Source organism: Pocillopora damicornis, chromosome 7 (genome assembly GCF_964200805.1).
Source record: "Pocillopora damicornis chromosome 7, jaPocDami1.2, whole genome shotgun sequence".
NCBI classification, from domain to species: domain Eukaryota; kingdom Metazoa; phylum Cnidaria; class Anthozoa; order Scleractinia; family Pocilloporidae; genus Pocillopora; species Pocillopora damicornis.
Window position 1 is genome coordinate 18256330 of NC_142676.1, and position 13100 is coordinate 18269429.

At 37.1% G+C, this 13100-nt stretch overlaps 1 protein-coding gene across 1 annotated transcript; it reads right to left on the bottom strand.

Annotated features, from left to right (window-relative positions):
- Positions 1-8648: 8648 nt before the first annotated feature.
- Positions 8649-10305, bottom strand: LOC149042981 (uncharacterized). The gene is made up of 2 exons (XM_089211752.1): positions 9824-10305; positions 8649-9611 (listed from the first exon to the last, which is right to left on the bottom strand). The coding sequence occupies exons 1-2, from the start codon at positions 10172-10174 to the stop codon at positions 8790-8792; spliced, it is 1173 nt and encodes a 390-aa protein (XP_089067878.1). The 5' UTR covers positions 10175-10305; the 3' UTR covers positions 8649-8789.
- Positions 10306-13100: the final 2795 nt, after the last annotated feature.

A 13100-nucleotide genomic window follows, 5' to 3' on the forward strand; every position in this document is an offset into this window, starting at 1 on the left:
AGCAATAGCACTACTAATGTGAAGAAAAAAAAGATACATGATTATTTCATCGGACAAGCATTGGGTAATCAAGGACGAAACATATAGATATTTGGGTCTCTTGCTTAAAAGCGACCTATATTGACGCATTTTTTTTAAATTAACTACGAAATTGTTTTCCTTAAATCAAGAACCGTAACATTTATCTTAATTGCGACGGAAAAAAAATAATCGTTAGCAGTAAAATTGCCAAAATTTTAGTCGTTAGCCGTAAGAGTGATTACCATATTGAGACTTTCTTCTGAGTCAGTAAACGTTTTGAAAGACTGTTAAGAGTGTATTCCTCTCGCTGTGAAGTCGATCTTCACTACAGAATCACTTATTTGCGGAATTTTTAAAAGAAGACCAAAGCCCAAACGAAATTGCTCCTCGACGATTTTTGTTGGGAATGCTCTACAAAAGGAGTCGTAAACGTTCCCTGCAGTTTAGCCTAAGCTGAACACAGTTTACAAATAACTGATTGTCAGCTCAAATGCTAAGCTGATTTCTCTTCATTGCCCAGGTTGCAATGGAGGGAGATATATTGGCAAATGGAACTGATATAAAAAAAATACCAACAAGTAATTGCTGATTAAAAGTATGTCGGTTACAGTTAGTTGAGTGCAAATCTAAATGTCGAAGTATATGAAATCTCAGTGAAACAGCCGCTGCGATGAACTTTATCAAAGACTGACGTTAATGTATCAAATCGCCCAAGTTTAAGGAGTGTTTCTTGAAACGTAGAATTTCAAAAGTTTCGTGTGTGTCATATATTAAAAAAAGCGTTTTGAAAATAAGAGACGTCTCAGAACGTTTTGTGTTACAAAACCAAAAAAGGGAAACTCTACCCACCATCAGTTGTTAAAAGATCCTCTTTCAGCGATGCACTTATGAATCTCTGTGCTCTACAAAGTCAACTCTAAGAACGATTTGGAATGTATTATTCACACTTACATATTTAAAAAGGGTCCCATTTTATTTTTTTACCATAGGAGTATAGGATATAAAATATTAATGTAAGCTTTCCTTCCATCGATGAATGATAATATCTCGAGTTTCACCACACCTATAAATTTCGCAACCGTGTGGCTGGTTTCTTTTCCAGCTTTAATAAAAGGAATAGAATACAGACCAGTCAGCTAACAAACTCTGATCTTATGCTGTATCCGTAGACTGTAAAAACACATAAGTTCTGTCTGTAGAGCCAGTTAGTAATTATTTACCGAAGTGGAAAAAATTTATATATTGCAGTCAATAAACCAAAAAACTAGAAAAACTGAAATGAATTATTTAGGTTCATAAGTGCAGCTTTATAAGATGTTTTAAATAAGAATCGCAATGTTTTTCAAAATATGAAGACCCCCCGTCAAGTTCGACTTTCGAACGTGGCAGCCCTTCTGTCGCGGTGACTATTAATGTGTAATGTTCCGAAACTTTTTAATTTTTAAAATTAATGGTAAGAGGGCGTCAATTTTTGCCTCATTTTGCTAAGAGAACCGATATTTTGACGAGTTAAGAAGAAAAGCTACCTACATAAAAGAGCTTGAAAGCGAGGGGCAGCAATTTACTGTAGCCTTTTTTATTTGGTTTTCATGATAGGCATTCCACTTTTGACAGATTAGATCACTTCAGGATATTCGTCTGCCCAGTAAATTGAATAAAATAGACTAAACAACTTAAGTTTACCACATCTTTGGCACAGTGTAGCTCCTCACCTGATTATGGTAATTTCTTCCTTCTCTTAATTTCATCCCTAACGGCTTCATATCTTGATTGGCATCATTGAGCTCTCAGTTGCTTGATTTGAACCGAGGGAAATATAACTATATCAACAAGCAGTCATCCTTACACATCACATGTAACAAACGAATGGTAGCAAAATAAGGCGCATAGCTCCCTAATTATCTGTAATTGTCATAATTATCTACACAATTATCTCTTGGCCATGAATCAGAGTTTAACCAGGGAAAGCTGTTGAAGTTATTAAGGTGCCAGTTCGAGTTAACCCGAGGTGAATACACTAACATAATTGTTGCATCAGTTAACTGCTGCTTGGAAAAACCTAAGATAAGTTAACGCCCAGAACGCAAGCTTGCATGTGGAAATGGGCCCCCGAGGCTATTTTTCCGCCTTGTAATTGATAAGTGATGGAAAGTTTTACGTTCGTTACACACTCAACTTATCTATATTTTCAAGCAAGAACGAATAATTGACCCGGTTGTTATTTGTCCAACTTGTTTTAATCAACACAGTTTGCCGCGGACATTTCATTCGAAGTTTCAATGGCCCAACGATGTGTAAAGTTTCACTCTTAAATTTAAAAATTTGCATGAAAAAATGGTAAAATATCACAAAATCTTTCTCAAACGCTGACCCTTCTCTAGAAAGATGTTCAAATAAGAAACATAGATGATAACATTAGACACTTGTTATCACTGATACTCCTTCACATTATGTATATTTTGAACAAGAGCCGAATGATATGAATTATCCAAGAACGCATGTCATCCATTCACAGTTTAAAAGCGTCAACTAGAGAAGGAGAGATTAAGGTCAGACTTCACCATTGAGGAGTCTACTAGGGATCAAAACTAGAAGTAATAATAATAATAACGCTGAAATAGAATACAACCCGAAGCAATTTTACTGTTTCTCCAGGCATTATTGTTGATGTCTTTTTTTTTTTTCTGTAGTCATTCACCCCAGGCCTTAAAATGATCGTCTGTGCCAAACCGATAATAACCAGTACTTACCCGTTTGAAAAACTTCATGAAAAATAATCTATATAAGGCAGAAATTCAACAGTGTGAATCAAACATCGTAATTTGTTATGGAAATTAGTGTAATGGGATCGTTTTGCAATGAAAAACCTTCACAAATGTTACGTGGTTAAATTGTTAATTTTCGTTGCTTCTCTCTAACTTATTATGTAAGTATGCTTGATTTAGAGGCCAGAAATAATCGTAAATAGTTGAATTAGATCAATTTTTTGTCGGTGAGGGATGTAGCCACTTCATTAACAGAAAATGATAGAGACTGTGTCATTTTTTAGCTTTAAGGGGGCCTTCTGGTTGATAATTAGGAAAGTTTCAAAATTGTAGCGAAAACAATGGTTGTTTCCCCAACAAAAATTATAATTATCTTAGATAAGTTACCATTGTACATTCGAAGGCGGATAGCAACTTATTTTATCCTAAAAATACCAAAGAAATAATAAAATAACTTCCTATAACTTCAAGTTTTGACAAAAACAAAACGTACAAACTCACAATGACAAAGTAAAAATTTCGAAATCATCTAATAACTGAGTAATCCTTTATAGTTTCGTTATATGAAGTTTCCTTTATTTTCATAATATTCACAAGCAAACCTGTACACTAATGTTACACAAAACTGGACGGTCAAGCTTGGCTTGATAGTAATTAGCCAAAGAAGAAGGAGAAATTCAAAGTTTTTGTAATTAGATCAGTCTCAAAAGGGGCTTTCCTAAATGAAAATTTTGGCTGAAGCCGGTTGGCGAGAAAGAGAGGGCATTTTTATTATTAAACCACTCTTCAAATCCTTCGACCTCTTGACAACAGATACAAAGCGAGCCGTTTTCGACTCCAAAGATGTAAAGATTTCTTTGTGCAAAAAAATGAAAGCGGACTTCTGTCATCTTGCTGACTCCTAAGGCGTATCTACAAGGCTGGAGAAAAGATCGGTTTTCGAGTTATATTACCACAAATGTCTCCTTCTCTCTAAATAAAAACAGCAAATTTGAGAGTATGTAAATTGACGAAACAGCATTCAGGCAATTAAATAAAGTATGATGCTGCCCCTTCCAATAGCTATCAACTGCTCCTACTGATCCATCAAGTCGCATTCTTTCTCCTTGCTTTTTAAACTGTTAACGAACTAAGCACTATTAAGATCCATTCTTGTGTAGGCGGTGCAATCAGAACAGTTAATTCCACGGATGTTAATATAATCAAACAGTTTGCGGTCTCCACCCCAGTCACCGAGTATGTCCTGACCTGCCAGAACAGCGCATACGTAGTCCGTACACTACAGGCCATCTGCAGGTAAGTTGCATGTTACTCTTAGATATGTGAAGTGGTTTGAGAGAGACTGCATATGTGATAAGGAAAAGCGGTAAGAGTTCCAGTCCGGTTCATTGTTATTGTCATTTACAGGAAAATCCGTACCAAACCCCATTATCCTTTTATGTGGCCTTATTGGCAAAGGATAACGACTGTATCAATGCCCATACAGAGCCAGATTCTGAAAAAACCACCAAATTTCAGCATGTACGAGAGCGTGTAATAGATTCAATATGCTTGAATCGTTGTTTTCCAGAATTCAAAGCCAGAAATTGCGTAGGTTTATGTTGCAGATTTTGAAGATTGTGAAATTGTATGGTTTTTAAAATTAAAATCTGCTATTTAACGATACTTTTAGGATATATATGAACACTTAAAACTGATATCAACTATTCAAAAAACGGAGCAAAACGTAAGATAATGGATTTTTATCATGATAGCTCCCTTAGGAGATAGGTAGGCCTTGCGCACGCGCCATGTTATGATAAAAATGTAAGTAAAAAAATAAATAAATAAGTTAACTCTATCAATAGCAAACGATTCTATCTCTCACCTTCACAGTGTAGCTTCTCACCAAATCATAATAATTTCCTCCTTGACTCCATTTCATTGCGGCTTGTTCCGCGTCTTTGTTAGCGTCGTTGAGCTCACAGTTATTTTCTTTGGACAGAGGGAAATAATTCATGGATACACACAGATAGTCATCTTTGTACTTCACTTGACACTGGATGGCGCTGTGGACTGTCTATCTTTGAAACACGTGACCCTCAAGAATATGATTATGGACGACATCTTCATCAATAACAAACTTGAACTTTTGACAATTTACTGTTGGCCGCGCCTCTTTGGTGTGAGTAAGCTGAGATACTAGCAACATCACATGTAGCGAAGAACACTCATGGTGGACCTTAAAAACGTACAAATTAGTTGGGTATCTTAACAATTATACTTAGACATTTAAAACTGAGTTCGTAGCAATCAGAGTACACGTAGGGAAAAGGTAAAAAATCATGAATAGGTACGTGATCGTATTATGGTAGAACGCAGTGTAAACAGCGCTTAAGACGTTCGGCAAGATCTTAATCAGCGCCTTAAAGAGTTCTCTTCTTTTGACGCGAAAGTGATTACATAATGCTTATTGACAAAGGGACCATCGTTCTCCGGGTCGAATATCTCAATGATAGATTAAATAACTGATATAAAAAAAATTGGCTTAGATTGAAATGAGAATCTGAGGTACAGTGTGCATGGAGCTCCAGATATATTATGCTGTGTCGATAGTACAAAAAAGTGACTTTAAACATATCGAATAAGTCACGCCGGATGAGTTTTGTTTAATCAACGGGGTAGAAACAAATCCATGTTGTCTCTTCTCTTTAGCTGTGTTCTGTCTTTATGACTACATAACGAAAAAATGGCGTTAAATATTAATGATCGTCAATCTTAACTTGCACCAACTTCAGTCAATACATATCGATGAAAGTCTTCATTAAAAGTGCTCTACCAGAGAACACATGTCCCCGACTTGATTTTATCGAAGCAACGATTGATTGTCTCAGTTGCTTTCAAGACTACAATAGAAATTCATAGTTGTTATTTCACTGTTACCGCTAAAATGCAAAAATTAAATGCGAGTCTTAGTTAAAAGATTTCGTTGCAATGATTACTGACACATTTAGTTAAGCTTTGAAAACGAGAACTATTTTATATACATAGAGATTACTCCATGGAAAGTGCCTACGAACGATTTTTATTCACGAGTTGCGATACATCACAAAAAATGAACGAGTGAGCGCAGTGAACACACTTGAAAACATAGAAATGATGTCATTGTTTGTTCTTAGCCTTGCTCCAGTAGTTTCTCAGAGTCGTATTTTTTTGGCTGAGTTTCCTTTTCTAAAGAAGAAAATGAATCCACAAAAAATTTACAGGTCATATTTAGCTCCAAACTAGTGCTGGGTTGCAGAAGTAGTTAAGGACGAGCAGCAGTGATCCTGATCTATATCGTTGCAGCCATATTCTCCGAAATTGTTTTCCATGTTGATGAGTCCTCCTGGTCTTCCATCAAATTTACATCCCCTCTCAATGTTATTGTAACTCCTCATGTGCCAGGTGCCTCCTCTGACTTTTTCAATTTTTGGTTTGCCCTTCAATATGGTAAATACTTTCTACCTTTCTATCACTCAAAACAATTAAACTTCATAATAAGAAATGGAAGAGACCAGAAACAATGAAAAGAGTTCGCCATGAGTTGTTTTTCATCGAGAAAAATCGATCCTTACAGTTGGAAGTCAAAACTTGTAAACTTTTCATAATAAGAAATGGAAGAGGCCAGAAACAATGAAAAGAGTTCGCCATGAGTTGTTTTTCATCGAAAAAAATCGATCCTTACAGTTGGAAGTCATAAGTTGTTTTCCCCACAATTAGAAGGAAAGATATTGACCACGGTATTTTCGTAAGTTTCCAAGGAGGAGTTGAGTGTGATTCAGTTGAATAGCCCTTTTTTTCTTTTAATCCTCCACAGAAGTGACTTAATAGCTAAAAAAAAAGGAGTTTTTTTTTTAACATTCGTGGGAGGATATATGTCGTTATGTGTCTTTTAATTATCTTTGGAGTAGTGATCACAAACAAAACGAGAAATTTCACAACAAGAAGCGGTAGAGATTAGAGACAGACAAAGGAGATCGCCGATACCTTTTAATCTTTAAACTGTGTTTCATTCAGAAAAATAGATACTTACAGCTGGGTGTCAAAACTCATTGTCTTACTATTGAAAGGAATGAAATAAACATAGTTTCCTTCGTTTCCATGGAGGAATTGACTTTGCTACAGTTAAAAGAGGCAGGTGAAAAATTAACATGAATTATGAATGATGGTCGATCCAGCTCCAGCTCTATTATTTTTTGGCTGAGCTCTCTATAAAGGGATTCACAAAAGCAAAGGTTCAAAAACTGAGAAACAGTCCAATTGGAAATTACCTCACTCAACCCTCCTTACTTTTGTATCCGCCACCTTTGATGATATTTCAACTGGGTTTCTTTTAAGTTATTTGTACATTAAAGGAGCTGAATGTTTGGAATGACTTTTTTAAGCAGCATTAGTATGCAAAGAGAAAAAATAGGAAAACAATTTAAGGAAACGGTACGGAAACACTAAAATTTAGTTTACACCACGCACAAAACTAGTGTCCCTGGTTGGCACAATGTCGTTTCTTAATAAGCGCTTCATCTTCATCCCTTGGGCCTTCATGCTGTTTTAGTATGAAAAAGTTTCGCTCGTGGCATAATTCTTCAAAATTTGCCGAACAAAGCGATGTTTACTGCCTAGTTGGATCTTTAAGATCGTTTCTTTCGTCTGCGGACAAATTTGACCCATTTTCCTCTCACAGTCGGGATCGTTCGGGAACTGAAACATTCTATGGCTGGTGCCGAAACGATCTATTCTGACAACTTTGCTGGTCAGGGACACCAGCAACACAGTATCCCCCTCGTTGCCGCGTATCTTTCATACTATTCGTCATACTGAATTTGATGTTATGTTACCAAAGTGACGTCAGCGGTTTTTTGTCAAATTCGAATACTCAAGATCGTAACATTACGATGAGCAACAATCGTTCACAACTAATATGATAATATAATAAAATGATGTCTCACATTATGTACAACAATCCTGAATGACCTTTACACTTCACTGGTGCTTCTCTTGACAAACACCTGCTCCAACTACTATACCTACTTTATCTCCTACATTTTGAACATTTCAAAAATTGTTTTAAGAACAAATTTGCAATGTTATAAAGTAAGCAGTGATCTAACGAAGCACTTAAGCATCTTAGTCCTTGTGAAAGAAAGGCTGTTGAGGGTTTCTAACAGTTATTTATCGAGTCGCTAACAATAAAATCAAGCAAAACTATGCATATTTCCCTCTTAGGAGAAATTCTTGACATCTCCCTGCCACTTAGTAAATACCATTTCGAGGGAGCCGTTCTCCTTACAGTACGGACTATTTAAGGCCAGAACATTAAACCTAAACTTAAAGCTTGGTTTTACTAAGCCGAAGATAATTTTCAATTATCAGTTTAGAGAAAACGGTTGATTGACCAAGTCAAGAAAATGTCGCCCTACGGCGAGTAAACATGTCATAATTAGATTAAAGAAATGTTAAAACTCTTAACAAACCGCTATGCCCTGCTTACGCTATTAATTTAATATCTCCGGGTCTAAACACAAGCATTTCAACTTACGATTAGTCGCTTGCTTGAAAACAATTTGCTTAAATCAACTTATGGTGAGCTCTGAATGCGTTTTCAAAGACGAATATGAAAAAAGGCCAATTTGATCAACCTTCGACTTTTAACTTTAGATGTAAGTGACTGAACTATCTATTAAACATCACATGAAAAGATGTGAAAGGTGAAAGGTGTATGTAAAGACACCACTTGCTTACTTCAAGTATTAAAATATGGAGGTTTTTTTTGACGTCGCCCTTGTGCATGTCTACATTCCTCTCTGATAAAGAGTCAGTGTAAGTATCTGAAATATTAAACGTTTAGTTCAAATTCAAGTCCTAGGGTGGACCAGACTTGGAGGCACTTGATATCATTGTTAGTTCTTAGCCTTGCTCCGATGTTTTCCTACTTTCAGTTGGCTGTCTTTCCTCTTCTGTGAAAGGAAATGAATTCGCAAAAAGTTACACGTCACATTTAGCTCCAAACCAATGCTGCGTTGTAGAAGCAGGAGAAAACGAGCACCGGTGATCCTGATTCATAAAAAGCTTGCTAAATTGTCCGAAATTTTTTTCACCGAAGACTCCACCTGGTTTTCCATCAAATTCACATCTCTCTTCTATGCTATGGTAACTCCTTATGTGCCAGGACACATCTTCCTGCTGTTTTGTCAGGGCGGTGCAATCAGAACAATTGATTCCTCGGATATTGACGTATTCGTACATCTGGCAGGTGTTCCAGGTACCAAAAATGTCATGACCTGCCAGCTTAGCGCGTGCGTAGTCCGTATACTGCAGACCATCCGTAGAAAAGTTACAAGTTGCTCTCAGATGCGTGGAGTGATTAGCAAGATACTGCATCTGTGATAAGGATAATCGGAACTCGTTCCAATTTACTTCCCCCTCTTCAATATCAATCTCAACGTTTTTGCCAAACCCTGCAGAACTGAAGGCTTTTTTCTTGGAAAAGGAAAACGATTGTATTAACGTCCATACAAAGCCAGGTTCAGACTGCAAGTCACAGTAAACAGAAAACCGTTTACTGTTTGAATCGTAGATGTCGTATTTTCCTGATGTCGAGGCACCGTTCTTAGCTACGTCTTTGCAGCTTCTCGAATGTTTCATCTTCTCACACCGCTGACCAGAGTATGTCTTAGGACAGGTACAGTTAAACCTGGTGCTGTGAGTGTCACAAATCTCCCGACATGTCCCCCCATTGAGACAAGGATTAGTGCGGCAGCATCTGTTGATGCAACGATGCTTCTCAGGGATGTATTTCTCTCCACCCTACAGTAATATTTAGAGTTTTGTTAGCTCACAATGTTTCTGTTGTGATGCCATTTTCTTTGAAAGCTCATTGAATCGAGTTTTTACGTGCGCCTGAGTAGCCAACGACAAATTGAGTACATGACAAACGAGTAAATGAATGAAGTCTGAGCTGTTACTTAAATAATCAACTCATTTGAGAAGAAACGAACCAACTAAAAGTTCTAACTTACCCTCACTGTGTAGCTTCTCACCAAAGCATAATAGTTTCCTCCTTGCCTCCATTTCATTGCCGCTGGCTCCATGTCTTTATTAGCATCGTTAAGCTCACAGTTATTCTCTTTGGACTGAGGAAAGTAGTTCATGGATGCGCACAGACAGTCATCTTTGCACTTTACGTGACACTGGGCTGAGCTGCGGACTGTCGATCTTTGAAACACGTGACCCTCAAGAATGTGGTTAAAGACGACATCTTCGTCGATAACAAACTTGAAGTTTTGACAATTCACTGCTGGATGTGCCACGCTGGAGAGGGTCAGGTTGAAAACAAACAGCATGACTTGGAGATATTCAACGACGCCCATAGCAATACTAGAAATAATACGAAGAAAAAAATACAGCACTATTCATCGAACAAACATGGGGTAATTTAAAACGAAATGAATAGATGTTTAGGCATCTTGCCTAAAAGTAACCTCCAGTGACAAAATTTCATCAGATCAAACATGATGATGGAAAATGTATTGATGTATAATTTTGATTTACCAGGAGACTGTTTTCCTAAAGCCTTAAAGTGCCTTTTTGAAAGACTATAAAGAGTGTGTTGTCTCGCGGTGAAATCAGTCTCAGGCGCAGAATCACTCATTTGCGGAATTTCGAAAACGAGATTAAGCAAACATTCGAGAGCAAACGAAATTGCTCCTGGGCGGTTTCAAACATGAATGCTCTACATAATAAGCTTTGAATATTCATAGCAGTTTACCAGAAGCTGACGCCAATTCAAAGTGTCGAAGAGATATCTTTGTACGTATAAAGAGCAGTTTATAAGGAATTGATTGTTGCTAAGATACCAAACTGAACTTTCTTCGTTGCCCAAGTTGTAATGCCGGGGAGATATTCTGATCAGTTCTTGATTATTTCAAATTGGTTTTAATGGCAAAATAAAAAAAATTAAAAAATCAGTTTCAATCTATCTCTAGCAGTAGTTGCTAATTAAAAGTATAACGACTGTGTTAGGTTTACTACCGAAGGACGGTTCAAAGCTAAACGTCGAAGTTTTTCAAATCTCAAGAAAACAGGGATCATTTTTATCAAAAAGTGTTTCATCATGGCATTTTCTTTCCGACCTTCATCTATTACATAAAGGAATCTTCGAGGAATGTTCCGTAAAACGCAAATCTTTCAAGGTTTTCCCGTTTGTCCTTGACTCCACACGCAGTCACAGGTGTAGCGTAAAAAAACACGGTTTGAAAGTAAAAGGAGATCTCCGAGCCGTTTGTGTCAGAAACTCTATACCCATTATCGATTAGCAAAAGAACCCCTTTCAGCGATAAATTTAATGAGTTTCTATCCTGGACGAAATCAACTCTAAGTTTGATTTGGAATGTATTTTCGCACTTAAATAATTAGTCTTCATTTAAGCGGGTCACGATTTTTTTTTTTTTTTTTTACCATAGGAGTATAGGATTATTGATTTCTTTTGCATCTTTAAGGAAATTAAAGAAACCAAACCAGTCAGGTATAAGTCTAACAACTTTACCGAACTCCCGTAGTAACTGTAGGTTAAAAACACCAAACACCTGATTTAGGAAGATAATCTTTTAGGTTTGTCATTGTTATCGGTTTAAAAAACTTCTATTCTCCACTAATTGACTCGCTCAGTTGTTATCGGAAATTTTATTATCGGACAGTTTGCGGTTAGGGAAAGTTCAATAAGCCAATCACATTCAAAATTGTAGTTTAAATCTACCAATCACATTCAAAGTTGTAGTTTAAGATAATCAATCACAACCTTTGTTTCAATCACCATTTATAACTTTCATAACTTGGCTATTCTTCTTTTTTCTGAAATTGTAATTTTTATGATTAATTAGTAATAAGACTTCGTGTCGTCCAGTTCGGTCTGTAATCATACTCGTGATAAACAAATCAAACTCCTACTGCGCGGTCGTCTTCGCAGTCTTTCCACTCAAATCAGTGTATTTAAAAAGCAAGGTTCAGGGACTTTCTATAACCTGTTTTATTTGGTTTTCATGGTAAGTATTTCATCTATGAGAGGGTAACTCACTTCAGGGAATTACTCGAACACCTGGATGAGTTACTTTGTCAAATTACCTCCCCGTCAAGGGGAGGGAGCAGAAAAATTGCAACTTTCCCTGCTACCCTGCTAAACTGTTCCGCCCTTGAAACGCACTCTCCATCAGGTTGTCTAGGAAGAAGCTTATAAAGCAGGCCTCAAGGAAAATAAAGTAGCTTCTCAGTTTTCTGGGCCTATTAATTCTGATTACAAAATATCGCCGCTAGGCACGCAAAATCCGAAAATGGCGTGATAAAGTGCAACAATTTCTGATCCCATTAGGATTTCAAACCACCCGTTAAAATCAGCTAAAATTAGCACACTACCAAAGCATAATAGAGACTCTTTTTAAGCAAACCTGGACGGCGACGGCAACGAGAACATGGCTAAACAAAAGACTTAATGAGTAGAACAATAGCGCAGCACGTGCTTTTACAGATTTTTTTTTTCTTCGTTTTTTTCGTTTTGAGAGTCTTTTTTTTTTTTTTTTCTTTTTTTCGCAAAGGACGGCTAGGAGAGTCTCTTAGCCTTCCTTTGCAAAACGACGTGAAATCACCAAAATTTTTCTGGTCTGGGAACAGGAACCTCAACGGCGAAGGCTACGAGAACGTGGCAAACTTGAACAGATTTAATGAGCAGGAAAATAGCTCAGCACGCACAAAATAAGATTTCTTATCTCTTAGTCGTCCTCTGAAAAAAGGCACTGTGAAATCACCAGTTCGCCGTCCGGGAACAGAAGCCCCGACGAAGAATATTAACGTCTCTATTTGGAATTCAACACCGCTCAAATACGTCAAATTAGCTGAAGCTAAGGTCCGGCGTCCTTAAACGCTGTTTACTCGCGAACTCTTACGGAAATATGAATCAATCACCGCTTTTAATCTCAACTTTTCTCGGCGTTTCCGTCCTACTGCTTAAGGTACCTAGTTCAGTGCAACTCTGTTTGGTTTACTGAGGCGTGGCTACTTTTCAGTTCCATCGGAATCAGAACAACAGAAACTTGATGAGTTATTTTTTGGTTCTCCTTTTTCAAGAGACATAAACAAGCGGTCTATATGCACTTCAGGGAAACGACTTTCAACTTCTTTTCATAAGTCGTGGCGGGAGATATTCTGTAATATGTCTTTTAATTGTCTCTTTTTGTAACATAATTATGTCAGTAATGAAAATAAAAATTTGTCAAAGAAACCCTTTAAAAAAGAAACAAAAAGAGC

What these genes read in the sequence shown, in the direction of transcription:
- LOC149042981 (XM_089211752.1), bottom strand. Translation starts at nt 10,174, where the DNA reads ATGGGCGTCGTTGAATATCTCCAAGTCATGCTGTTTGTTTTCAACCTG. An exon ending in TGAGAAGCTACACAGTGAGG is followed by an intron (nt 9,612 to 9,823) that starts GTAAGTTAGAAC and finishes ATATTACTGTAG; the next exon opens with GGTGGAGAGAAATACATCCC.